The sequence below is a fragment of the Indicator indicator genome, chromosome 24 (genome assembly GCF_027791375.1).
Source record: "Indicator indicator isolate 239-I01 chromosome 24, UM_Iind_1.1, whole genome shotgun sequence".
Classification (NCBI taxonomy): Eukaryota; Metazoa; Chordata; class Aves; order Piciformes; family Indicatoridae; genus Indicator; species Indicator indicator.
The window spans coordinates 5520733-5547410 of NC_072033.1; the positions used below are offsets into that span (position 1 = coordinate 5520733).

A 26678-nucleotide genomic window follows, 5' to 3' on the forward strand; every position below is an offset into this window, starting at 1 on the left:
AGAAAGATGTGGACTAACTTTTTAGCAGGGCCTGTTGTGACAGGGCAAGGGGGGATGGTTTGAAACTGAAAGATGGAGATTTAGACTGGTTAAAAGGAAGAAATGGTTTATGATTAGGGTGGTGAAGCCCTGGTACAGATTGCCCAGAGGTGGTAGATGCCCCATTCCTGAAACCATTCCAGGTCAGGTTGTTTGGGGCTCTTAGCAACCTACTCTGTTAGAAGATATCCCTGCTTTTACTTCAGAGGAGTTGGACTATATGAGCTTTAAAGCTCCCTTCTAACTCAAACCACTCTGTGATTCTGTGATTAGCAGGAGTACCAATATAAAAATAGTTGTAGATCTTGGCACTTGAAGAGGCCTGTGGTGCTGAACACCACCATTTCATCTTTACTTTTGGCTTTTCCAGAAAATCAAGGAGGAGAACGAGCGGTTATTGAAGGAGTATGGTTACTGTGTGATGGACAACCACAAGGAGAGAATTGCCAACTTCAAAATCGAACCTCCAGGTCTCTTCCGAGGTCGTGGGAACCATCCCAAAATGGGCATGCTGAAGAGACGCATCATGCCAGAAGACATCATCATTAACTGCAGCAAGTGAGCACTGGATGCTTCACACCTTGGCTCTGCTTTCTAGATAGGACAGCTTCCTTTTAAAAAAATCCCAGAGAGGTTGATACTCAAGCATGTAGAAATGTGTGCTGCTTGTCTTCTGTGGCTAAGAAACTGAGTCATGCAAGCAAAGACTGAACAAGGCTATCACAGGTTTCATGCACAACTTTGTCAACGTATTTTCTTCCTCATGCCCACGGCCTACGTCTGCTCAAAAAGTCTTTCCTGGTAGTAGTGCCAGAAACTCATTTTCTTTTAGGTAGTTTGTCCTATTTTGTTTTCTTTTGTGTCAAAAGCTAAGGTTTGCTGGGCTTCTCTTCAGTCTCCTCCTGATAAGTGTCTGCACTATAGCAGTGTGCACAGATCAGAGCTGTTCCTAGCAATGTGTTCCCACATACAGTACAATTCTTCAGCAGATACATACTGATAGCAAATACATTTCTCATCTTTGACTGTTCACTTGATTTCCTGCTTGTGGAAACCTGTAGTTATCTCACCTCAGTTATACTCTGTGCTTTCTTTGTGTGCTGATCCTCATTAATTTCTCTGTTTTGATGCTGTGAAAGTCTTTAACTAGTTGGGGTTTTTTGCAATTCTCTGCAGGGATTCCAAGATCCCTTCCCCTCCACCAGGACACAAATGGAAAGAGGTCCGGCATGACAACAAGGTTACCTGGCTGGTGTCATGGACTGAGAACATCCAAGGCTCTATCAAATACATCATGTTGAACCCTAGCTCAAGAATTAAGGTAAAGATCTAGCTAAATACAAAAAAAAAAATCATAGTAGTCATATCTCCACAAAGCAAATGTAGCTGTTGGCTGGGAGAAAAAGGGGAGGTAAAGCTGTTGTGCTGTTTTATCCCACACTGGCTGAAAACCAGGAAAGGTTCTGTGCTTCTATTCCCCCTTGAACAGGAGGAATGCAGTTACTGCACAGGAGAGCAGATGAGAGCTGGAAAATGTCTGCTGAAAAGTATCATTGTGTTATTCCTCCAGCAATCCTTTACCCTATGTAAACCCAAAAGGAAACAATTTATCCAAGAACAGACTTGCTCTGGTGGCTATCTTACCTACTTTTGTCTCTAACTTCCCCTGCCTAGTCATGTAATATAGTTATAACCATGGGTTGCTAATTAGCCAGTTGTAAAACTAAAAATGCAGCCAGGCTCTGGCTGAGAAGGTTGATGAGGAGCTCATCACTGAAGGCAAACAAACCCTGCTGTGGGAGCAAGTAACCAATCAACAGATCAATTCCATAAAAGCAATGATGTTTAAAGCCTTCTCATGACCTCTTTAAGAGATTCTTTTTTTTAATCCTGAGTTGAAAAATAAAAGGGATTTGTTCTACAAGTATAGAGAAAAATGTCTGTTCCCTGTGAAGTCATGCCCTCCTCTTGCCATGCCTTGAATATCTAATGATGAACTGTTGATGTTGCTTTTGCATTTTATGGGTGTTTAATTACACAGCTGAAAGAACACGTGTCATCTGAATAAGGCAGAGGAAACCATTTCTATGTTGAGAAGCATGGAAGACATAAAATCATTTCTCTTTATAGTTGCTTCTGTGGAAGCACTTAATGTGAAGCTCTGAATTACCTACAGCTGCCTGGCAGCAGAGTTTGAAGCTGAGCTGTTCAAGCAGCAAAATCTCAGTGGTTTAGTACAGTGAGACCATTTGCCACACACAGACTTGTAAAGCCTTGAGGTGCAGATTGGAGCTGGTGCTTTGCCTGCTCTCTAATGCTAGTTCTGCTCCACCTTGCTTTGCAGGGTGAGAAGGACTGGCAGAAGTACGAGACAGCCCGGAGGTTGAAGAAGTGTGTAGATAAAATCCGAAACCAGTATCGAGAAGATTGGAAATCCAAAGAGATGAAAGTGCGGCAGAGGGCTGTGGCACTCTACTTCATTGACAAAGTAAGGCTGCTTCCCCAGCACCCTCCCCTCACCCTCCCTGGCCTGCTGGCAGTACTTGGCAATACCATCTGTCTGTTCCTAAGGCAGAATTGAGCCCAGTTACTAAGGTATCCTGAGACTTCCTGGTGGGCAGGCTCCCCCTCTCCTTTTCCTTCCCACTACCTGGAATCTAGAGCAATGAACTATTGTACTGAACGTGGCTATTTCAGGCAGCATTGTTTTAGTTCAGGCAAAACTCACAGCCTGCTTCCAGAATTGCCCGTTTGGATCACTGGGAAGTTTGTGTGAGCCTTTTGTCTCCAGCTGTTTCAATTTTCCTGCTGGGAATTTCTGCTGGTTTGTCACCTCTTTAGCTTGAGGTCACAGTCATGAGGTTTCATAATTACACTGATTTTTTTTTTTTTTTCCCCCACCCCAGTGTAAAGATAACTGCAGTGGTATCAATGCATTTAAAGCTACTTAAAACCAGTTCCCAGGGAACTGGTGTCTTGACCAGTTGAGTTAACAGGTTTTGTTCAAAATGGTTTGATGTAGACTAGGGTACCATGACTGGAATATTTCTGCCTTCCTATGAACACACACACACACACACAGAGATAAAAGGTGAAACCCTGTGGGATGAGGTAAGGAGAGTTTAATGGAACAATGTAACAAGAAGGTCTTTCTTCAAAGATTGGAAATGAGTTGAGCCAGTATTGTTAAAAAACACTTTTTATGCAGCTAAATGTAGCCTTTAGGTGATTTATATAACCCAAAGTGGCCTGTCTGCTATTTAAAGTGTAATTGTTTAGCCTGCAGTGAAGAGGTGGGATTATAGAACGTGAACACCTGAACTCTATGATTTTTGTATCAGGCTGAGTTCACCTGGAAGTCAGTTTGATTCTTCAGAATGGGTTTCCATTAGTCAGAGCTGTCTTACTTTGAGTTACTGAATGAATAAAAGTTAACTGGTAAAAATGGTAACACTTCTTGCTTTAAATTTCTCCTTAACTGAAGTATTCTGGTAGATAGGTACATCTGTGACTTTAGGGTTATTTAAAACAGATTTAAAGTAAAACCCAAGGTTGATGTATTAGAATTCTGTGTCAGTTTTACCCACTCAAATGAATTTTCTCCCTTTCTCTTCTCCTATGGACACTGCTGATTCTAGGCCAGTGTCTGAAAGCTTCCAGCATCTATGTTAACTGGGGTGGTTTAAAATGCTTACCTTTCCTGTCTTGAAATAAATGTAGCTTGCTCTGAGAGCTGGTAACGAGAAAGAAGAAGGAGAAACAGCTGACACCGTGGGCTGCTGCTCTCTGAGAGTAGAACATATCAAGCTGCATCCTGAACTGGATGGCCAGGAATACGTGGTTGAGTTCGACTTCCTCGGGAAGGACTCCATCCGATACTACAACAAAGTCCCTGTGGAGAAGAGGGTAAGGCATCTCCACAGACATACAGGCTGAATTCCAGAAAGATGTGGGCAATGCAGGTTTCATGGCAATAACAGGGCCCTTCATCCCTGCTACCTAGCCAGAAAATAAGTCAGTTCATGTTCCTCCCTTTTTACCGGCAGTGCCACGGAGAATAAGCCTGCTGGTGGTGTGACATCATCCAGCAGATGAGATACTTCCAACATCTCACTGCTCTCCCCTCTGGTCACAGTTTCAAGAGTCTGCCTAAGATAGCTGTAACAGCTGTTAGATGAGTTTTTTGGGTCTCATTCTGGTCAGCAGAGCTGGTTTTGTCACCTGTAGATGGTGGAATTCTAGGCCCATAAGACAAGTAAGAGTATAAATGGTTCTGAAATAGTGCTGGATGGCACTTTGGTGTGGGTGTAAGAGCTTTGCATCTGGCCCACAGCTCTGCAGCCCCCAGCATGTTAGATACTGCATATATGGTGCTGTGGTAACTAACAGCAGTGGGCAGTAAGTGTTGGCTCCTTGCAGAGCAGAAGAGCTGAAAAACCCAGGGGCTGGATTTGCTACTTCCTTGCTTAATGAAGAAGACGTTTTTCTTGTTTTCTTGTTAGTGTCTCTTCAGTCCTTACAACAGGGAATTGATTATTGTGGAACCGGAAATCTTTCTGTATTAGGTATCTGTAGAAGAATGTGTGTTGTAGAGAAGCTGGGAAGTGGGGATTTGCAGCACACAAAGCTGGGATTTCTGGTCTCTCTATATTCAAAGATGCTTTGATTATTCTCCTTATCCCAGTGAGACTTGTTTGGGATGGAACTGTACAAAACATTTAATGAGAAGGGTTGAGCTTTGGTAGCTTCACTCCATGGGAAATGGGTCAGAGGTCTCTGACTAGAGTAATAATGAAGAGTGAGGCAAAGCTGGTAGCTTTGGCGTCTCTGTCAGCTGGGGAGGAACCTTCACCACAAGAACTAGGGGCTGAGTCTTTGCTTGCTGGGAAGTGACATCCACCAGCAGCATCACTGTTGCCTGAAAACAGTTTAGGTGGCCCCCTGGCATTGTTGCTTCCTGTGTATTACTGCTACCCAGTGCTGCCTGGCCTATGTGCTTGAAGTTACTGGTTTTCTTTTCCTGCAGGTGTTTAAGAATCTTCAGCTGTTCATGGAGAACAAGCAGCCTGAGGATGACCTCTTTGACCGCCTCAATGTAAGCACATCACTAATTGTGAGGAATGATGGTAGAGCACCATAAGCAGGCTCGCTCTGCACCAGGCACTGACAGCTGCTCTGACCCAGAAATGGTTTCATTGGCAGTTTTTTTCCAGAGCTGGCCTGAGCAGCAAAAAGGCATCAAGAGGCTCAGTCTGGTGTCTGCATTGTCCACTGTGCCCACAGGTTCCTGAAGTGATGGGCTTTGTCCTCATCAGCCTGGCTGACTCTGACCTAGGGATGTTTTTCAGAGCTTGGAGGTGATGAATGTGTGAGGTGACAGATTTTCAGATTCCATCTCCATCTGCACTTTTGGCTCTCTCAGAGCACTGTGGTGGTTCTGGCACCTTCCCTGGGCTGGGACAGGCACATTTCTACAAGTGGGGAACCAAAACCTCCACAATGAAGAAAACTTTTTTTGACCACTTGTGGTACTTGTTACCAATCTAATACGTGTTGGTTCACTTTCCTTGTGGTTTCAGTAATGTTGTGGCCATTCTGTTGTGGTGAGGTCTGAGTACACCAGGCTTCAGCAATGAGCTCTGTGTTTTCATCAGCTGTGTGTCCAGAGATTTCACAGGCACTGTGGTCATTTCTAATGCTGTCATCTTCTTTCTGCTTCCTTAGACCAGTATCTTAAATAAACACCTTCAGGACCTTATGGAGGGACTGACAGCCAAGGTATTCCGTACTTACAATGCCTCCATCACGCTACAGCAGCAGCTCAAGGAGCTCACTAATCGTAAGTCTTGCCCTTGAAACCATGGGGGGAGCAGATCTTACCCTGCAGTATAGGCCTGGCTTAACCACAAGCCCTACGTCTGTGCACCACTTCCTCACTGCAGTTGTCACAGTGCAAGGTCACCTGAGGTCTGACTAAAGCATTCTGCTGCCAGACAATCTTTTGGGGTAGCTGAGCAGCCCAGCACTGGGGCAGGGCAAAGCTGATTTGTGAACACATGGTGTCCTGCCAGTTTATGCCTATCCTTTGCCAAATCTCCTTCTGCTTTCTGTTAAATTGGGTGCTCTAGGTGGCAGGCAAAGCAGGTGGATCTGTAACAGACCCATATTTCTTGGCTGCTCATTCACAACCTCTCCATCAAGCACTGCTGACTTGCACTTCAACAACAGAGTAGTGGGCATGCTGGATCTGTGAAGTGTCTTGAGCAGTATGGTCCTGCTGTCCACTGCTCTAGATATGCTTCCCCTCTCTTGAGCAGCAAATGCTGGGTTTGTTGCTACCAAAGAAGCCATCCCAGAAAGAGTTAGGGCCCAGGATGGACACTGTCAGGCTCTGATGGGCAGTGTTGAGGCCAGCCCATCAGAGGGGAAGGTCAGTTCTGCAGTGGCTGTGAGCTTGCAGAGTTGGTGGAACGTTGGCTGGGGCTGCACAGGCCTGGGAGCTCACTTGTTGACAATCTTGTGCTTTGCAGCGGACGACAACATCCCCGCGAAGATCCTCTCCTATAACCGTGCCAACAGGGCAGTTGCCATTTTGTGTAACCACCAGAGGGCTCCACCCAAGACCTTCGAGAAGTCCATGATGAACCTGCAGAGCAAGGTACCCACACCCCTGCCCAGCTCTTGGCCTGGGGCAGGGCTCCAAGTGCTGCATCTTGGGAGGTGCATTTCCTTTCACTTGGGGTGACTCGGGAGCAGAGCCTGCTTTTCCCTGTCAGGAGCTGGTTACTGCTGTGTCAGAGATGGGCCTGCTTGGAGAGGAGCAGTGAGCTGAAAGGGCCACCTCAGTCTGAGTCCTCTTTGCTTGTAAAGACAAAGACCAGATCTTTTATTTGCCCTTCATCCCTTAGCTATCCCTTCATAGCAGCTGTCTCTAGCTCTGATTTGTGTCTGCTGGATCTCTTTGCAGATTGCTTCTGGTGAAGGCTGTGAGATCCAAAGGGGTTAGGTCTGTTCCTGGTCTGGCTATAGAAAAAAATTCACAATAAGGACTTTGGTTTAGCACTGCAGTGTCCCCAGCTGCTGCAACACCTAACATGGCTGCCTTCTCCCTACATTATAGGGCTTGGGGGATGTTTAAGGGGAATGGGTGAACAGAGGCTGCAAATTGCTGCATCTCCCTGAATCTTGAATTTGCTGGAGAAGAACTGTCTTGAAGCCTTAACAGCTTTCAGCCTGTAGGATTTGGGGCAAGAACTGATTCCTGCTGAGGAAAAAAAAAAAATCATCCTTCTATGTTGCCATTAGAGAGCTGGTAATGGTGGGATACAGTGAAGGCAGAAAAGTTGCCAGGGGGGTCTGCTGGCCAGACCCAGACCAAGGCAATACCTTGGCCTGCTTGATTGTAGCTGTGGAATAAAGCTTCCAGCACCACCCTGCCTTTGGAAATGAGTGTGGCCCCATTTTCTGAGGGGTAGGTGTCACCACAGTGAGCTTTGCAGCAAACTGAAAGGCCAGCGGCCTAACTGTTCTGCAGAAGGGTCTCTTACTGCTGCTGGATTCTGAACATGGTCACAAACCCAACTCCCTGGGTCATGCTGCCCAGGGGTGACTGCCAAAGTTGCCAGCAGCTTGTTCACAGTGCTGCTGTCTGGTTTTTGCCTCTCCTAGATCGATGCCAAGAAGGAGCAGTTAGCTGATGCCAGGAGGGAACTGAAAAGCGCCAAAGCCGATGCCAAGGTCCGGAGGGATGAGAAGTCTAAAAAGTAAGGCTGGTGTTACTAGGTGTGCAGTGTTCCCAGTGCTCTCAACTCCACATGGGTCCTACACCCTGTGTTCTGTTTTCCCAGCCTATGATCTGGGAAGACTTCCTCGGACTTTCTTTCCCCCTCTCTATTCTGTTCACAAAGAAATGGCCTTCCAAGTTGAGGACTGCAGGGTGGTCTGATGCTGCAGTTGCTGGTGCAGTCACTAGCATCAGTCTTTGCTGTCTTTCAATCCTTTGAAGTGAGCACCAGTCAGTGGTCCATCACCCTGCTCCCCAGGGCCAGGCAGAGCAGTGGATCCAGTGTACAGCACTGGCATCTTGTTAGGGAGTAACACGATTGCACCTGTACTTTGGGGTTCTGCTCTGATGGAAGCCCACAGCACAGATGGTCTTGGGCACTGTGTAGGTTCTGCAGATGGCCACAGGGGTGCTGAGTGAGTGAGCTCTGACAGGAGATTCACAGCATGATTGTAAGAGAGCTGGGCTGCTTCTGCAGTGTGCATAGCATCAGTGCAGTTCAGGCTGTTGCTTCCAACCCTGTAAAGCAAAACTGCTGCTTAAGATTTCAGCTCTGCCTCTTTGAAAATGTCAGTTCTTAACTGCATGTGCTGAGTCTTGTGTGTCACCATCTGTGCTTGCACAGCTGCCCTTTCTGGCTGGTGGTACTGCTTACCCTGAGCAGAGTCCCTTTGGGTTCCCTCGGTGCTGCCATCTCAAGCCTAGCAGGGCATTAGGAGTTAAACACTTTGATTCTTTCCCACCCCAGGACAGTGGAGAGCAAGAAGAAAGCAGTGCAGAGGATTGAAGAGCAACTGATGAAACTGGAGGTTCAGGCTACAGATAGGGAGGAGAACAAGCAGATTGCTTTGGGCACCTCCAAACTTAACTATCTGGATCCCAGGATCTCTGTTGCTTGGTAAGCATCTGTGTGGGGTGTGCTGGAAGGAGCCACCCCTGCACTGCTGTCTGGTTCCCCCAGTTGACAAACAAGGGCTGTGGCTGAGAGCAGGGCCTCTGTGTCTCTTACCTCTTTGGCTGGCTTCAAGGAGTTACAAAAGAGCCTCTTGAGGCAAGTGTAATGTGCCAGCCAAAGCCAGCGCCACACTGGAAGGTGGCAGGCAGGGTCTTGGAGGCTTGGGAGGCTGCTGGTGCCCAGCTGGGTGATGCCTTGTGATGGAGCAGAGTTTGGGAAGGTGCTGAGGGGAGAGCAGGGTGGTTCTGCTGCTCAGCAAGGGGTCAAGTGCCTGTGCTGTGCTCTAACAGTGTCTCCTCTTCTGCAGGTGTAAGAAGTGGGGAATTCCTATAGAGAAGATTTATAACAAAACCCAGCGAGAGAAGTTTGCCTGGGCTATCGACATGGCAGAGGAAGACTATGAGTTTTAACCTGTTTTTAATGAGCTGAATTTTATGGGAAAATAAAGGGGGAGTAGCCTGGTTTTTAGGGAGATTGATAAACTGTGAGCCTTACTTGTCCTTGGATGCTGGGGAAGGGGGAGGAAAGGGGCAAGTGAGCATCAGCTAAAACAGCCAACATCCTGCAGAAAGCATAACCTGGAAATATCCTAAAGGAGCTGAGCCAGTTGTCCTATGGACAACTTATTTAAAAATGTTTCAGAGATCCAAATTCTAGCTGTCTGGTTTGTGTGGGTTTTTCTCTTGAGGCAGGGCAAGTGGATGGGGGATTTGTCAACCTTCCGCCAGGCAAATTCACCATCACACTGAGAGCGTGGGAATCTTTAGCTACTGTATACAAACTCCAATTATATTGGTGCGTTTTTACAGTTAGGGTTTTGCAATAACTTCTATATTTTAATAGAAAATGGACTCCTTAACCCCTGCCCTTCCCCTCCCCACCCCCAGTCCCACCCCATTTCAGAATTCAACAGAGAAGACAAAACGTTTAAGAAACCCAACGCACCTGTTGCAGCCTTCACTATCGTCATGGAAAATCCCAAATCTTCTTCAATTTGTCACTGCAAAACCAATCATGGCATTGGGACATGGATTGCAACCAATCCACCACCTGGCTTTGGAGCAAAGCCTGATGGGAAAGTGGCCTCCTGACTTGAGTGTTCCTTTTAGGGCTTTTTTGTTTGTTTGTTTTTAAATGTGAATTTTTATTTCTTTTAATTATTTTAAAATATTTAAACAGGTTTTGGGGGTTTTGTTTTGGGGTTGGGTTTGTTTTTTTGTTTTTTTTTTTTTGTCCTTCCTGATCTTAAAGATCGTGTAGGGTTTGGGGTGGGGGAAGGGGGCTGTGAGTGTGGGGTTTGAGGACAAGTGAAATTGGCAACAAATGACATTCCCATCACTCTTTGTTCTGAACACGCTCTGTACACTTCAAGAATATCTACTTTTTAGGTTTGTCAGACTGTTTTACTCTTTTTTTTTTTTTTGTTCCCTCATTTTGTTTTTTCTAAGCCCCACTCCCCTCTTTTACTTGAAAGATTTTATTGTGTAAAAAGAAGTTTCACAGGTCAATGAATTTCGAGGGAAATGAGCATCGGTCCAAAAAAAAACCCAAATAAACAAAAAAAAAAAAAAAAGGAAAATATTGGAGATTTTAGGGCTTTTATTTTTTTTCTTTTGTAATTGTGTAAAAAAAAAATTTAAAAAAATTAAAAAGCAGAATTTTAATGTGAAACCTTTTTTTGCTATAATCATTAGTCTTAGATGCATTGTTAGCGTAGTGTGTGTGCGAAGACCATTTCCTGCAGCCTTTCCTCAACAAGTATCTTCTATTTTTATCATGAATTCCCTTTTAATCAGCTGTAGGTTATTTAAAATAAATTCCTACAACTTAACTGAGTGCTGGTGTCTGTGTGTTCTTTCAACTCAGGCCCTGGGCCCTGAGGTCCACATTATTCCCAGGTTGGTGGGGGGAATGGTGGGCCTGGCACCCATGCTGTTTCCTGCAGGCACTGCCCTCTGTGTAGCTTCAGCCTTTCTCATTTAACAGGGCTGCACAGAGGATGTTGAGGTCATGGCAAAGACCAGGTGGGTTGGGATTGAGCCATCAGATGTTGTCATTAGGGGTGAGTTGTGAGTGTGGAGGTTCATGCTGATGCCAGGGATCTGAAGTGAAGCACCTGGGTATGGCTGGCTTTTAGAAGCGCCAAGGCTTTCCACAGTGCTGATGTTGCCCCTGTGTTTGAGTAACTGTCACTGCTGCTTGCTTGGCTTGAGTCATGGCAGCTTTGTGTTCTGTGTTGTCATGTAGCCAGACACTCAATGTGTGGAGAATTTGGTGTGTTCTGGAGCACTGGTAGAGGCACAAAGAGCTGACCAGGCTGTCCCTCCAGCCTGCAGTCCTGCTGTTTGCCTTGTGAGCTCATGTCAGTGCCTGGGCTTGAGGTGTCCATCAGCTCACCTGCTCCCCAGATTTCTCCTTCATCTGTGTTCCCCACATGCCAGCAGTGTGCTTGCTTGGGTTGATTTGTGCACCCCCAGGGGAAGCTGCATGAACAATGCAGCAGCCTGACCCTCCAGGCTTAGTGCAGAGCTGCCCAGTCCCTGTTCCCAAGACCAGCAAGAACTGCCTGAAGGATTTTACATCCATTTAGTAAGAAGCTGATTGGTCCCTGCTGGAGCTGTGTCCGTGTGCAGCCTGTACAGGAGCTCAGGAGCCTGTCTTCACCCTAAAGGATGGCTGCAGATGCTGGATAAATACTCTTTCTGAGACTCAATGGGTGCACTTCAGTTCCTTTGAAGAGGCTGCTTTCGTGGAGAGCTAGGACATGCTGGGTGCACCAGGAAGCGTGCAAAAGATCATCATGAGCATGTGGGGGTTCCTTTACTGAGTGTAGCTGGTGGGAATGTTCTCTGCATTGATCTTTGTGCCCAGACTAGTGTGTGCTCAGGAGCCTGGAAGCCACATCCCTGCTCTGACTGTGAAAGCAGGTCAATGGCAGCCCAGTGCTCCAGCTAGCACAGCAGGGATGGCTCTGGAGGAGGAGAAGGCAGCTGGAGGTCAGGACAGTGCTGCCAGGACTGGAGCTTCATGCAGAGGATGCTCTGGGGTGTTGGGAGCAGAGGCTGCTGTGGGGCAGCAGGCCTGCTCTTGGGTGCCTAAGCACTGCTCAGCACAAGGAGCTGGAGGGTGGGGAGTTGAGGGCAGGGTCTGGTCTCGCTTGTTCCACACATGCTTGGGATCCTTGGCTGCTGCAGGAGAAACAACAGGCCCCAGGAGCTGGCAGAGAGCAGTCCTGTGTTCCTGCCAGCTGGGAAGGATGTGACATGTCACTGCCTTGCTCTGATCCTTCCTGCCTCACCCCTACCTGACCTGTGGTCTGGGTTTCCATGCCAGCCCACCTCTGCAGCAATTTGCTTTGTCTCCCACCTGGTCATAGAAAACCCCCTGCCCAGCGCAGCAGAGAGCAGAGCCAGTGGGGTGCAGTGAGACCTGGGCTGCTCTTCCTGGTGTGGTTTCTCTGCTGCCTTTTATTAACCCACAGCCCTCAGCAGGGATAAGGATGGAGAGTGAGCAGCAGCCTCTCCCTCCCATCATGGCTAGGAAGGGACACAGAATGATGCTGATGGAGGTATCCATCTCCCTGCCACCGAAGAGCAGCCTAGGGCTGGATGTCCTTGGGGATCCTGGAGCAGACACAGGTCCTGACTCCTCCACAAGCACCTCAGTGACCGCAGTGCTGGGGCAGCCCTTGCTGGGCTCCCAACCCTGCGAGGGTGGCTGCGGGGTCGGCACAGCCAGACACGGGAGCCTCTCGCAGCCAGCCCCGAGCAGGGCTTCCTGCTGCCTGCTGCGAGACGCCTGGGATTTTGTGTGGCTGCAGACTGGCTTTGGCAAGAGGCAGCACTTGGCAAGAGGCTCTGCTTACCCTCTGGGGCCTTTCTAAGGTGCAGCCAAGAAAATGCCAGCAGACAGGGAAAGGGGCTGCTTGTGGTCCCAACCTGCCCGTGCCTGGAACAATGCAGTCCATGAAAGTATCCTTTCTGTTTCTGCAGCCTCCTTCCCTCCCTCCCCACACTCAGACTGGGATGAATTAAATTCCCCACACTGCCTAACTGGGAAATGTGCTTCTGTCCCAGCCCCATTCAACACAGTGGGGTGGGATGTGTAGGGATGCCTTACCCCAGTAGCACTGCTGGCAGATCCACCTCTCCCCAGGCACAATGGGGTGCCCCTGCCCAGGCTGAGGCATGTGGCTCTTAGGCCATACTGGTGTCCCAGGCTGGGGTGGAAGGGAGAATCAGGCCTTGAAAAGCTGCTCAGCTCCCTCCGAACACAGATCTTGTCCCAGGCAGGGGGCTGGGGAGAATTCAGTCTGTTTTGCCTGTGGCACAGCAGGATCAGGACCACACATCCTGCACTTTAAATGGAGAATTCCCAGGTCCCACTGACTCACTGTGCAAACAGAGAAATGGCCATGAAACGTGCTGCATTCCGTTCTTCATCCCACCATCACAGCACTGTTTCTTTGCCTGCCCCCATGCCACTCTCCCAGTCTGGCTTTCCTGCCCCACAACAGGGCTTGTGCTTGGCAGCAAGGAGAAACCAAACCAGTGTCCATGTGACCGGTGGAGGAGGGAAAATTTAGGCTGAAACTGGATCTTGTGGAGGCAGAGCCAATGGCCAGGGCCCAATGGCAGGCTGTAAACCCATTGGATGCAGCCCCATCCCCCTTAAAGTCTGACAGGATCATGGGGCTGGGAATTGAAACCAGGTGAATTCAGGATACCAGAAACATATGTGCTCCCCAGGAACTCCAGTGAATGGGGACACCAGGGCATGGAACTGCAGTGGCTTTCCCATCAGGTGGCCATTTGTAATCCAGAGGGATACTGCAATGCCTGGAAAAAGCCGGGGACTGACAGCCCTGCCTGTGGGCTCGGCTTTGCCCCGGCTCCTCAGTGAGCACAGCCGACACCGCGCCAGCATCCGCAGCAGCTCCCGGCAGAAATCCACCCTGTGCTGCTCTCTGCCTGCTGACACCACCTCGGGGCTGGAGGCAGCTCAGCACCACGTTCTCTGCGGGTTTTCCAGCTCCTGCTGGCTGCAGGGCTCGGGGAAGCTTTTCCCTGGTGGCGAAGCGTGTAAAGCACAAATCTTTGTGAGGAGCGGCTGAGGGAACTGGGGTTGTTCAGCCTGGGGAAAAGGAGGCTGAGGGGAGACCTTCTGTCTCTCTACAACTTAAAAGGAGGTTGGAGTCAAGGAACAAGTGAGTGGACAAGAGGAAACGGCCTCAAATTGCACCAGGGGAGACTTAGGTTGGACATGAGAAAATGTCTTTCCCAAAGGGTTGTCAAGCCCTGGAACAGGCTGCCCCTGGAGAGGTTTAAAAGCCAGGTAGATGTGGTGCTGAGGGATATGGTTCAGTGCTGTCCTGGCAATGCTGGGTTAATAGTTGGACTTGATGATCTTAAAGGTCTTTTCCAACCAAAATGATTCCATAATTCTATTCTACAGTTCTTTCCTGGCGATTGCAAAATGCTGAGTGCTGCTCACTCAGATGAAGTTCAGGCACCTCCTCTCAAGACACAATCCCCAGGGTGGGAAAATGATGTGGGGCTACAGGGACCCCCAGTGCTCACCCCTGAGGTGGCCTCTGGACTTTGTTTTCCTGGATTTTGCTCCCTAGTCCTTGAGTAAAGCCAGGGGCTGTCCTGAAGCTGGAGGTCACCTGGCTGTTAGCCTGCTGCCGTTCCTGTGTGGAGGATGCAGCTGCTCCATGAATCCTGCAGGATACAAGAGGGATGGTGCTCCATGCTTTGGAACTGCAAAGGAGGAAATTTCTGGGGCTGCTCAGAGGGGAAAAAAAAACATTTTCCAGAGGCTCTGCAAGCCCCCCACCCTCCACAGCCATATGGCAAACATGATCCAGGGAATTTCTTCAAAAGCAAAACATGTCTGACCTGCTGCAGAACACAACCTGGGCAGGGAAGAGCAAGATAGGATAACAGGAATAGGATGGAAGTTTCCACTACGTGAGGGGCCAGAGGCAGTTGCCCACAACCTGGCCGGTACTGAAGCTGGGAACAGCAATGAAGGCTGGCAGGAAGCAGGCAGACAAAAGCACTTTCACATTCTGTCAAACCAAACTGTGACACCCCTCAGCATGCAGCACTGCTGACATGGAGAGCTAATCAAGGCTTGAAAGCGATTAGTCAAACTCAGAGGAGAAAAATTATCCATCACAGACACCTCATCGCAAACCGCCGCCTCCAGGTGCTGGCCACTCAGGGCTCTGGGGCTGAGGATGCTCTGTGCCAGGTGCTCTCCATCAGTGTCAGCCTGCGGTTTTGGGAGTGAGGGAGTTACCTTTCCTGCTTCTTCAGTGGCCACACTCCCTTCTCAGGTTTTGCCCTCAAAAACAAGGGTGTGCCCATAATGCTCAGCTATTTTAAGACCACTGGGAGCCGGCTGCTTCCTGCCGGTCCCGAGCAGGGCCATTACACAATCACGGAGCCACTTCCCCGGCAGCAGCTCACTCCAAGGGTCCTGTGCCAGTCTCACCCCAGGGCTCTCACCAGCAGGTTCCCAGCAGTAGGTTCCCAGCAGTTCAGCCTTAGCTGAGCACATCCCCAGTGCCCCATCATCCCTTAAGATGATGCCTTAGACCAGTCAGTTTTATAAGGGCAGCTTTAGGTTCTTGACCTCTTTTTCCTTGCCTTTTTGGTGCCCAGGTGTTGGGTAGGATCCTAAACAACCGTGAACATTGTAGGGCTCCATGTGTGTGCTCACTTGTCCCTTTGAAGGTGTGTGGAGCAGCAGGACAGTGGCAGCTGCTCACATTCAGTGGTGGTGCCTCACTTAGATGCTCCTTCCAGACCCACCCACCAGCTGGAGGGTGAGATAAGGGCTGCTCAGCTATGTGCTGCCATGCTGTGGGGCTGCAAACAGATGTATGTGTGTGTATAGAGCCTAGATAGACATCTATGCATTTATAGACAAGGGTACAACTCCTCCAATCTCTCCGTTTCACTGCTCTCCTGCAGTGGAGCCTTGCTCACCCTCAGGCAGGCCAGCTCCTGGACAACATCTCCTGATGGGGTGGGTGATACAATCATAGTGCTGTTTTGTTTTAAAAAGACCTCTAAGATTATTGAGTCCAACCATTGACCTAACACCAGCACGGCCTTTAAAACATGCCCCAAGTGCTGTATTCACACGTTTCTTGAACACTTCCAGGGATAGTGCCCAGCCCACCCTGGGGTGCCCTGATGGGGAGGAGGAGGGCAAGAGAAGGCCAGTACAGTGCAGAAGAGGAAATTGCAGGCTTTAGCTACATGAATGGAGCAAACCACCCTGAAATGCTTCCCAGTTCAACTGTTTATCCCCTCACCAGCCTCGCTTTGTGTGGCCTCTTGCCAGGGCTGGAGAGCTTCCCCAGATCCTCGCACATACACTGGGAATGGGATGCTGCCTGCCACCCCACAAGCCCCATCCCATTTTCCATGTCAGCATGAGTCAAGTTGTGATTTATGGGGAGGAAGCTGCGCTGGCTGCAGGCCTGGCTCCGGTGAGGGGCGATGTCATGATGCCAGCAGCAAAAGGACAGAGGGGACTGTCCCCGGCAAAAGCCACCCCTCTTGACCTGTCCCAGCACAATAGGGCTGAGGATGTCCCCAGGAGGGCAAGAAGAGAAGAATCATAGAATCATAGAATTTTTAATGTGGAAAAGACCTTTAAGATCACCAAGTCCAACTTAACCCAGCACTGCCAGGTGTCCACTAAACAATGTTCCTCAATACCATGTCTACATAGCTTTTAAATCCTTCCAGGGATGGGGACTCCACCAGTGCCCAGTGTTCCAGGGCTTGACAGCTCTTTCAGGGAAGAAGTTCCTCCTAATGTTCAACCTAAAGCTCCCCTGGTGCACACCCAGGACCCCATGCAAATGTTGCTGTAGGTGCAGGGCACACTGAGGACCTATGTGTGCCATGAACGTGGGGTACAGGGTTATCCTCAGTGCCCAAGCTGTGCTGTGGGGTTCAGGGTACACCAGGGACCTATGTGGGCCACGCATGTGGGAGGCAGGGTAATCCTAGCACCCCAAGAGTGTTGTGGAGTGCAAAGTACCCTCGGCACCCCAGGAGCAATTTGAGGCGCAGGATACTTCCATAGTCTAACAACGCTATGGGGTACAGGGTACCCTCGGGGCTCGTAGCCATGCTGCGGGAGGCAGGGTACCCCCACGCTGCAGACATGCTGTGGGTCAGGTAGCAATAAGACCGTCCCGAGCTGCGGGCTGCACTCCCCACCCCAGCACAGCACGGGGAGCACTGGTGTCCCGCAGCCAGCGGAGCAAAGTCCGTGACCGACCCCCGCTGCGGTCCGCACTCTCCCACCTCGGGCCATGCCGGGGATTCGCTCCCCGCTCTGACCCCGCGCAGGCCCCAGGGCCCGTCCCCCCGCTCCGCCCCTCTCTCGTCTCTCCCCTCCTCCTTCCTCGCTCCTCCTCCTCGTTCTCCTTCCACCCTCCTCCTCCCTTCCCAGCTCGGGGCTCGGGGCGCGGCGCTGAGCGCGGCGGCGGCCCCGCTCCGGGCGCTCCCGCTCCCCTTTGTTCGCGGCGCTGATGGCGGCCGGGCCGGGCAGCGGCCCCGGGGCTGCCAGCGAGGCGGAGGCGGCTCAGCTCTGCCGCAGCCTGGAGGTGGGCACCGTCATGACCCTCTTCTACTCCAAAAAGTCGCAGCGACCCGAGCGGAAAACTTTCCAGGTGAAGCTGGAGACGCGGCAGATCACCTGGAGCCGCGGCTCCGAGAAGATCGAGGGAGCCGGTGAGTGCTGGGTCGGGAAACGACCGGGAAACCGGGCAGGAAGGGGAGGAAAAGGGCTCCGGATCCCTCGGGGCCATGGGTGCGGGGCGGCACCTCAGCCCTCCCGGGGAGCCGGTGCTCAGCGGCGTGGAGCTTGGTGCGGAGGAGGAAGGCAAAAAACCCAAACAAATAAACCCCTAAGATTGCCCGGCACCTCCCCCGGACCAGCCCGGGGTGGCGGAGGAGCGGTCCGGTTCCCCTGCCCAGGCCGGCTCCGGTGACCGGCTGCCGCGGGGGGATGCTAGGGCCGGTACTGCCGCGGCCACCCACAATCTCAACTTTCTGCATCCTTCTTGGGCACTAGAATTCCCCTGGGATAAACCAGCTGCTGGTACCTCGGCTAACGGCGTCTGAAAGCCACCAGGAGCCTCAAAAGGAGGTTAATTGAGAGCCCTTTTGGAGGTTGCATCTCGAAGCAACAAATGAGATGAAAGAGAAAAGAGCAGAAAGAGAAAACAAAACAACCCAAAACATCGCAATTCCCTCCTCTGCCCTTCTTCCCTTTGTACCTCTGCCCAGCGTTGGTGGCACGGGGTCAGTGGTGTTCGGTCAGTGCAGGGCTGGGGGTGCCGAGGTGGGTGCAGTGATGGGCAGTGACTGCAGTTTCCCGCGCACTGTGGACCTCCACTGAGATGCATGAGAAATGTGAGTGTGAAACCACAGCCATGGGTGGGCAGGGAGAGGGTTGGGAGGCCCCACACTGGGAAACTTTGAACCTCAGTGATGGTTTCCCAGGTTACTCCTGATTCTCGTAAGTTTCCTTTCCTGTCCCCACTCACCCCAGCATGAGGACAGTGTCCCTGTTCAGTGCTGCAGGTGAGGAAGAGGGGACACATGAAGGCAATGTGATGTAATTCCCACTGGCCTCCCTCATGTTGAGGGATCCAACTGGGATGCAGCGAGGCCATGGAGGGGTTCATCCTCTCTCTTGGCAAGTGCTGCTGGTCGAGGATGGAAAGTTGAATACACTTTAGTGTCATGAAAGGGATCAAGAGACGAGGTGGAGGTGATGGTCATATCTCTGTGGGAGGACCACAAAATGCCAGTGCTTCCACCCTAGTGCTTTGATTGGCCTTAAGACTCTTGGAGACCTCTAGCTTGTGCCCCAGGATTGTCTCTAGGCTGATCTGGAAGGAGCCTTGGGCTCTATTAGCATCTCTGGGATGTGAAGCTCCCCCACACCTTTCCCAGGGTGTCCTCAAGGCGCTTTGGGGCAGTGGGAAAGGAAGGAGAGCATGGCACTCCCTTGGTCCTGGGATTAAATTGTTCTTAAACAGAAGCAAACCACCCGTCTGCTTTGCTGGCAAGGCACTGGTCTCTGACAGTGTCTACAGCCCATGTGGGTCCATGGCACACGGTGGGATGGAGTTCCCCAACAATGTCTATATGGGCAGTTTTTCCTGTGAGCAGACCTAAGCATGTGCTGCAGGCCTTGGGAGACTGGGACCTGAACTTCAGGGGCACTTTAACTCCTGTACCCAAACTGTGGTGGTAACAATGGCAATAACGTCCTAGCTGTGAGGACTTCTTGGTAAGATGAGCTGTCCGGCTGCTGGCCATGGGCTCTTCAATGCCTGCCATGTGCCTCCTACCACAGGTGATACTCCTACAGTGCTGCAGCCCTCCCAAGAGGTGAGATGTGCCATGCTGGAGAGGGAGAGGATGTTAGTCTGAAGAGCTGCTCTATCTTCAGCTTCCTGGCATCTCTGATGCCAGATGCTTTCCCCATGGCCTCACCCAGCATCTCGTCCAGTCCTCAGTCACCTCCCCTGGTGTCACCCAGCACCCTGAGCAGCACCCATCTCTAGCCCCTCTTCCTGCATGGGGCTGAGAAGTAGAGCTGTGCTGTAACGCTTGCTGGAGAGAAGAGTGGGAGCTGCAGGTGGAAGCCCAGGCTTGTGTACACAGGCAGGGACTGTGTATCTAGGCAGGCGAGGCGCAGCCGTGCGATCGGTGGCCAGCAGTGCCGGGGTGCTGGCCAACTTCCCTGTTTTTAGCTGGATGCACTTTCTGAGCGGAAAAAGGATGCCTGGGGAAACCCAGGTGTCTGACAGCTCCACTTCACGTGGCAAACACATTGACTGTTCCCCTCCTGGCTTAGCCACCCAGGGGTGGGGCTTCTACCACCTCCCTGGGCAACCTGTTCCAGTGTCTCACCATCCTCATGGTGAAGAACTTCTTCCTAACATCCAATCTGAATCTACCCATTTCTAGTTTTGCTCCATTCCCCCTAGTGCTATCACTACCCTAAACAGTCCCTCCCCAGCTTTCTTGTAAGCCCCCTTAAGATACTGGAAGGCCAAGATAAGGTCTACTTGGAGCCTTCTCTTCTCCAGACTGAATAGCTCCAACTCTCTCAGTCTGTCCTCACAGGAGAGGTGCTCCAGCCCTCTGATCATCCTCATGGCCCTTCTGATGTGTTCCCCTTCTGGCTTAGCCACCCCTTGACACTGGAACAGGTTGCCCGGGGAGGTGGTAGAAGCCTCATCCCTGGAGGTTTTTAAGGCCAGGCTGGATGTGGCTCTTGAGTGACCTGATCTAGTGTGAGGTGTCCCTGCCCGTGGCAGGGGACTTGGAAACTAGATGATCCTTGAGGACCCTTCCAACCCTAACAATTCTATGTTTCTATGAAGACCAGGCTTTACTGGTGCTGCATTCACATGGCAGTGATGGGAACTGGAAGGGGAAATAATCTGAAGTCAAGCTGATCACTTTCAGTGCTGGGCAGTTTTAACCTTGAGCAGTGACTGACCCAGTTATCCTCATGAAGACAAGCTGTGCTAGCATGAGGACTAGGAGGCTGGGGCTGGCAGGAAGATTGGGGATTGCTTTTCATGGTGGTATTGGTTTGACCCTAACTTGTAGTATTAGTGAGGCCATGAGCAGAGGAGAGCAGCCAGCTGTCAGGAGGTCAGATGCTACTGCACATAGAACAGCATCTCCACCAGACAGTATCTGAGGGTCTGCAAACCAAAGGCTGCTGGGTCAGTAATGAATGTTGTGTTTCTTGGGATAGGGAGACTAGCAAGGAGCTTCAGAACCTGCTGGACACAAGCTAGTTGTTGAAGTAGGAATGATTCTGGATTTTTATGCATTTCAGGGCAGGTAAGCATTCATGGTTTATCACACATGGAGGTCTCAGGGTGTGTGTTGTGTAGATGGCCATGTCTTGGAGAGGTATCCATGAACACCTCAGCATGGAAGATCTGTGCTCCTGTCTCTGCAGCTGGTGGGTTTTGCAGAAACAAGAAGTTTATTTGATCCCAGGAGGAGTGGGCAGTGCTGGGGGAGCAGGTTTCATTGCTGTTGGGAAGAGCACAAGCTCTGTGGCTGCAGTTCAGGAAGCCTCCTGCTGCATGGCAGGCAGTGCATAAGGGGTCAGAGGGTCAGCTGGCTCATCTCCAGGTGGCTTCAGGCATGTGGTCTAAAGCTGTGGTGTGCCAGTAGGAGAGGACTTCTGGGCACAGTCACAGTCATCGTTTCTTGGCATGGTGCTGCTTGTTTCAGAGCTTCAATGTCAGTGACAGTGGTGTCATGGAGCTGCCACCTCTCCAGGATCTGTGGGTGCTTGGCTGTCAGTACTTCTCATCTCTTCTGAACTCCAGGGGGTTGCAACAGTCAACCAATTGTTTGCCCCTCACCTTCATGCAAAGCTGTGTTTGGTGTTGCTTTGGCTTTCTGGTGCAGAGCCTGAGCAGGCTTCAGGTCACCTCACTGCTGGCAAGGAGCATGCTTGGAAAAGGATGCAGGGAAACCCCCATCCTATGTTCCTTTGATGCCTCAGCAGTTGTTGGTCTGATAGCTTTTCCCTGACTGAACAGATGTGTGGCTGCCAGCTCCACTGGCCGTGCTGCTTGTGGTCAGAGGTGATGTGACATCTTTTATTTTGAGTTACTTACTGAAGCAGTCAGGAGCTGAGCTGGCCTCTGGAAGGAGCTTTTGCCTCGTAAGGACAAAGGCCTTACAGCGTTGAACAGCATCTCTTATCAGCACTGAGGCTGGACCAGAGGGATGATGATCAGGGAGTATTTGTGGTTGATGGATTGTGGCATCACCACACATGATATGCATGCAGAGGCAACCAGCCAGCCTCGTTGGCCACCATCAGCCTTGCCTTCCTCCAGCCTGCAACCCAGGAGGTGTTGGGGTTGTGATACACTGAGAGGAGTGGGGAGGGTGTGACAGCCCTCTCCTTCATCTCCCTGGCTTTGTGACCCTTGTGTAGTGCTTTGTGAGCCTCGCATAAAGAGTGACCTTGTGTGCTCATCCTCAGCACTCCTCCCCTCCGTGAGCAGCTCTGACTCAGCAGTGGGCAGAGCAGGGGCTCCAGCCAGCTGGGCTCCCAGATGAAGAACCTCTTGTGTTGGGAAGGACCCATCTCGTGCTCTTCTTTAAGCTCTTCAGCTCACTTTCCATGAGCAGGATCAGCTGAGGAGCAGGGAGGAAGAGGAGGGAGCAAACCTGTCCATGTGGGAATCCTTCTGCTTTAAAAAGCAGCCCCCTCCTTCTGCTGCATTTTCGCAGAACTGAAGCTGTGCTGAAAGCAATCCTGGTTTATGGGGGGGGTGGGGGGAAAAAGTCCTTTTGGTCAATTACTGGAAGTTTGATGCGGGAGGGGCTCGACCAGCTCTAATTACCACTGCATTGATTTCTTGCTAATCAGCTCTGCCAAGGGCCTGGCTGGCAGGGTGGGAAGAGCTCTAATAATTTTCTATTCTTTTTGTTAATCACCCAAAGCAAAGCAAAGCTAATCCCTCCCTTCAGCTGTCTTTTATGCCTTTATTATTATATATAGAGATATATTGTTTACACTTCCTGTGTTATGTAATTCTTTCTTTAATATAACTGGGTCTTGCATTCATAACTCCACATGCTGGGGTGAGGGGGGTTGGGGTGTTACAGGCCAGTGTCTAATTGAGCTGTTTTGCTTTGGAACACGTCAGAAAACTCAGAGTTTGTTCAGACAGTGAGCTGAAAATTCAGAGCAGATGTTTGGTTTATAGGGAAGAGAGAGAGGAGGGGGGAAAAAAACCCTCCTTTGAAAAAAACCCTTGGCTGTGTTCTTACTCTCAGTCAGATGAGCTCAGCCCCGTGGAGGTGGAGAAAAGCCTGTGCAGAGCTAAAGGCAGGAACTGTGAAATATTAATGCAGAGTGACTCTGAAGGATGGCTCGTACCCACCTCATCCTTTCCAACTACCTGCCTCTTCTGTCAGTCTGCTGAAGCACAACTTATTTTTTCAGTTAATTTACTTATTTGAGGCAATCTGAGAGCCTTGGAGCTCCTGAGTAGTGAGCAACCCAGGAATGGCTTGCAAGGATAAACAGACTTCAGGATCAGATCCTCTTAGGATGCAGGATGGCTCCTGACCTGGCAGATCCCCATCCTGCTCCACTGACCACACTGCAGGTGCCGGATGTGGCCCCTCACTGTAGCAGGGGAGAGGAACCTGGAGCAGAGGGTTGCACAAATTGCTGCAGCATGAAGGTGAGAGCATGGCTTGGGACCATTGTATGGTTCAAGCATCCCCTGCTGAAGCTCTGCTGTGGGAATTTCTTGAGTGAAGGGGTCTGTTGTGTTGTTACCAGTTCCCTTCCTGATTAGAAGGATCACAGAGTGGTTTGGGTTGGAAGGGGCCTTTAAAGATCATTTACTCCAACTGCCCTGCAGTCAGCAGAGACATCTGCAACTGGAGCAGGTTGCTCAGGAGTCCCAGACAACCAGATCTTGAACACTTCCAGGGGTGGGGCATCCACAACCTCTCTGGGCGACCTGTTTCAGTGTCACAGTAAAGAATTTCTTCCTAATATCTAATCTAAATCTACCATCACCCCTTGTTCTGTCCCTGCACTTCCTGATGAAGTGTCGGTCCCCTTCTTTCCTGTAGACCTCTTTTAAGTACTGGAGGCTGCTCTAAGGTCTTCCTAGATATTTGTGTGAAACTGGGAAAAGTGAACAAGCTGCCTTCATCTCCAAACTGCAACAGTTTCTTCCTCTCACTTTACATTCCTTTGTCATCTCTTCTTCTCAGTAGCATCTTCCAGGAGGAACAGGTTACAAGACCCTTACTCATGCAGCACTAAGACACATCACAAATTACTTCCTCCCTTGGCATCTCAAAAGCTTGTCTTCAACCTAGAGAGCAGCCTGGTCCCTTCATTTGCAGTCAGCTGTGTGGAAGGTGCTGGCTTAAGGGTTTTAAGCCCACACATTACAGCATGCTGGAGAGGTTTTGTGTAGCGTCAGGCTGAGCACTTCTTACCTACGCTGTGGCCCTGAGTGCTCCAAGTTTTTCAAGGCAGGAGTGCAGCTTGGCTTTGTCCCTGCCTGCAAGCAGCCGTGTTGGCTGGACACCATGTGTGGTGAGAGGAACATCCGAGTAAGCTGGATCTGAACATCTGGCTTTGCAGAGGAGCACCTCCTGTGCTCCCATCTCCAGGGTTTGTGGTGGGATTTCACACAGGCCTTTTAACGTGCCCCATCTCTGAGCCGAGCCAGCAGGCGCCCAACCCCATCTGTGATCCTTTTACTGCCCTTTGTTTCGGCTCCCCTGCCTGCACCGCGGGGGCAGCCCTTCTTATCGCGGAGCGTTTGCTCGGCTCCGTTGTTATCTAATCGCTCTGGTGTGCCCTGTGAGCGCCCCGAAGACGGCCGCTAGCGATGCCCATCGCCTGCCCTGCCGCAGCAGGGCTCTGACCTTCTGCTAATCTTGCAGACTTGTCTGCCCTCTCAGCAGGAGTCTGGGGGGATGCAGTGCTGAAGTCCCTGTCCCTGAGCAGTGCGCTGGCAGAACAGGCTTGAACGCTGAGTTGCCCCGGGGGTGCAGCCTCCGTTTAAGTTTTGTGATCCTGGGAACTCCTGCATTGCTCTTCAGCTGGGACTTTCCTCTCCAGCGAGCACTGGGACCGTTGTGTCCCTTAGGAAGTGACCCAAGTGCCACCACTGCACCGTGTAAAACTTGCTTGGCATGGAGCAGTGCTGTGAGTACAAGAGCACAGGTGAGGCTGCCTTACAGGTTTAGCTATGTCACACAAGCTTCTGCTGGTGTCCTGCTCTGACCAGCTGCAGCAACTCAGCCCTGGGATGGTAACTTCTGAAACTTCTGGAAGGGGAGTGCCCATCTCCTCTGGCTCTGCCCAAGTGGGATCCTGCTGAGGTTGGCATTGCAAATGGTTTGTGCTGAGCATCTCATCCAGGCCATGAAACTGGCTGGCAGGAGCTGTGAGACTTCTCCCAGACCAGCCTGCTGTTGAGCATGGTGACTGCCAGTTCTGCATGGGCAGCAGAACCACACCCTTGGTGGACCATAGTTCGTTAGAGTTCACCAAAGGAGGAAAGTGATGAGGAGCTCTGGGGCTTCCATCACAAAATCCCATGTGCAGCTCTGAGTTTGAACCATCAGCTGAACCTGTGGAAATGTGGAGAAGACATTTTGTGTTTTCTAGTGTGCTCTAAAGTTTAAGGACAGTAGAAATCAGAAATCAGTGGGGCTTAAATGTTGAAGCCCTCAAAATGCCTTTGAAATTTCACCCCCCCACATCTTCCCTCTTCTCCTTGGCTAAAGAATCTTGGAGAGTGGATGGTGGGAGATGGTGTTGAAATAAAGCAACTGGAAGGATACCTATCTAAAGAAGGGTAAAAGAAAGGTTTGTGTGTTAACAGATACTTGTGTGGAGAAAATGATTTGGTGTCTGGCAGCCAGGGATGTTCACAGAAACATGTGAGCACCCCTGTGAGGCTTGCTGGCTCTCCTGGTCTTGGTGTGTGCTGCTGCTGCTCTCCTGCCAGCATTGCTGGCATGGGAGATGGGGGTCAGGTCTGCACATCCTCTGCAGTGACTGAACCCTGCTGTGCATGGGGGTGGTGCTGAGCTCATGGCTTTTCCTCTGCTCTGGCCTCCCTGCTCATCTGTTCCAAACAGTGTGGCTTCTCTGCTGGAGGTGGTACATCAGGCAGTGGTGGGAGGATGTCTCCCAGACTGGGGACAGCCCTTGAGAGGGGGACATGGTGACTGGAGCCATTCCTGAAGGGACTCTCTGGTGCTGGAGAAAGCTTTCCTGCCAGGGAGTTTGAGTCTTTCCCTTTCCAGGATCTGCATGTTGTACCAAGAGCTGTTTTGCATGGGAAATGCTTTTTGACATTGATTGAAAGGAGAGACACCCCTGATTCTGAGAATTTTCTGCCTCTCTGAAGATCCCCCAGCTCTTGGAGCTGCAGGTGAGGCTCTCTGCTTCTGCCTGACAGCTCTGCTGGGCTCATGGCTCCTGTCCCTGCTCTCCTTATCTCTGGGCACTTTGCTGCCTCTTGGTATATCCCCGTTGCATATCAAACACCTTGATTATCAGATGGTGGGAGGACACATGGTCCTGGAGCAGCCTGAGCACCCAAAAGGCCAAGGGCTGGTGTCTCTAGCAGAAGCTGGCAACTCTAAAGCTGTAGGAGCCAGCAGAGCTTTCCAACACTGACAACCCACACCCTGAAGGTCTCTGTGATTTTCCTCAGCTTCATCTCTGCTGCCTGTCTGGTCTGGTGATTCTCCAGCTCAGTTTGGAGCTGGGGATCCTGAACTGGGCTGGCTGGAGAGCCGTGGAAAGCCTTCCAAAGTCTGAAATGGACCTCTTCCTTGCTTTGCTATGTAGCTGCTATTTCTGCTTGCAAACACTCGTGGTTCTAAGGTTTTGGTCAATCACATCTGATGCTGTTATTAGGGTGCCCCAAAGCACACCTGGCCTCATGCAGGCAGACAAACTCACATTGTAAAATCGCCCTGGCAGAGGTTGTGGTCCAGCATGTGAGCTTCCACAAGCAGGATGCTTTGCTGAGCTGGCACTGAGGATCTTGTCTTCTGGCCTTGAGGATGAAACAACTAAGAGCTCCAGCAGAAGGGGCAGGACTGTACTTTGTGGGTTGTTTCTCCCCCCACCCTACTACAAACACATTTACTTTTGTTTTCTTGGAAACTTGACTTTTGTTCTCTCGCCTTGGCACATGGAATCATCACACCCAGAGCTGTGCTGCCTCCTGTTTGCAGCTCAGCCTCTGCTCACCGCAGCCCTTACCACTGCTGGGGTGTGTGCAGATCTGCTGCCTTCCCATGG

The 26678-nt window shown here is 50.8% G+C and overlaps 2 protein-coding genes across 2 annotated transcripts in view; both read left to right on the top strand.

Annotated features, from left to right (window-relative positions):
- Positions 1-9880, top strand: part of TOP1 (DNA topoisomerase I) — a 66931-nt gene extending 57051 nt beyond the window's left edge. The window contains exons 12-21 of the mRNA XM_054392130.1: positions 410-597; positions 1216-1360; positions 2384-2527; positions 3760-3945; positions 5066-5134; positions 5764-5878; positions 6570-6697; positions 7708-7802; positions 8571-8720; positions 9085-9880. Of these exons, the coding sequence (XP_054248105.1) occupies positions 410-597; positions 1216-1360; positions 2384-2527; positions 3760-3945; positions 5066-5134; positions 5764-5878; positions 6570-6697; positions 7708-7802; positions 8571-8720; positions 9085-9187 (1323 nt within the window). The 3' untranslated portion in view covers positions 9188-9880. The remainder of the gene's footprint in view (positions 1-409; positions 598-1215; positions 1361-2383; positions 2528-3759; positions 3946-5065; positions 5135-5763; positions 5879-6569; positions 6698-7707; positions 7803-8570; positions 8721-9084) is intronic.
- Positions 9881-17340: 7460 nt separating this feature from the next.
- PLCG1 (phospholipase C gamma 1) overlaps positions 17341-26678 on the top strand; it is a 51237-nt gene continuing 41899 nt past the window's right edge. The window contains exon 1 of the mRNA XM_054391756.1: positions 17341-17542. Coding sequence (XP_054247731.1) covers positions 17341-17542 — 202 coding nt within the window. The remainder of the gene's footprint in view (positions 17543-26678) is intronic.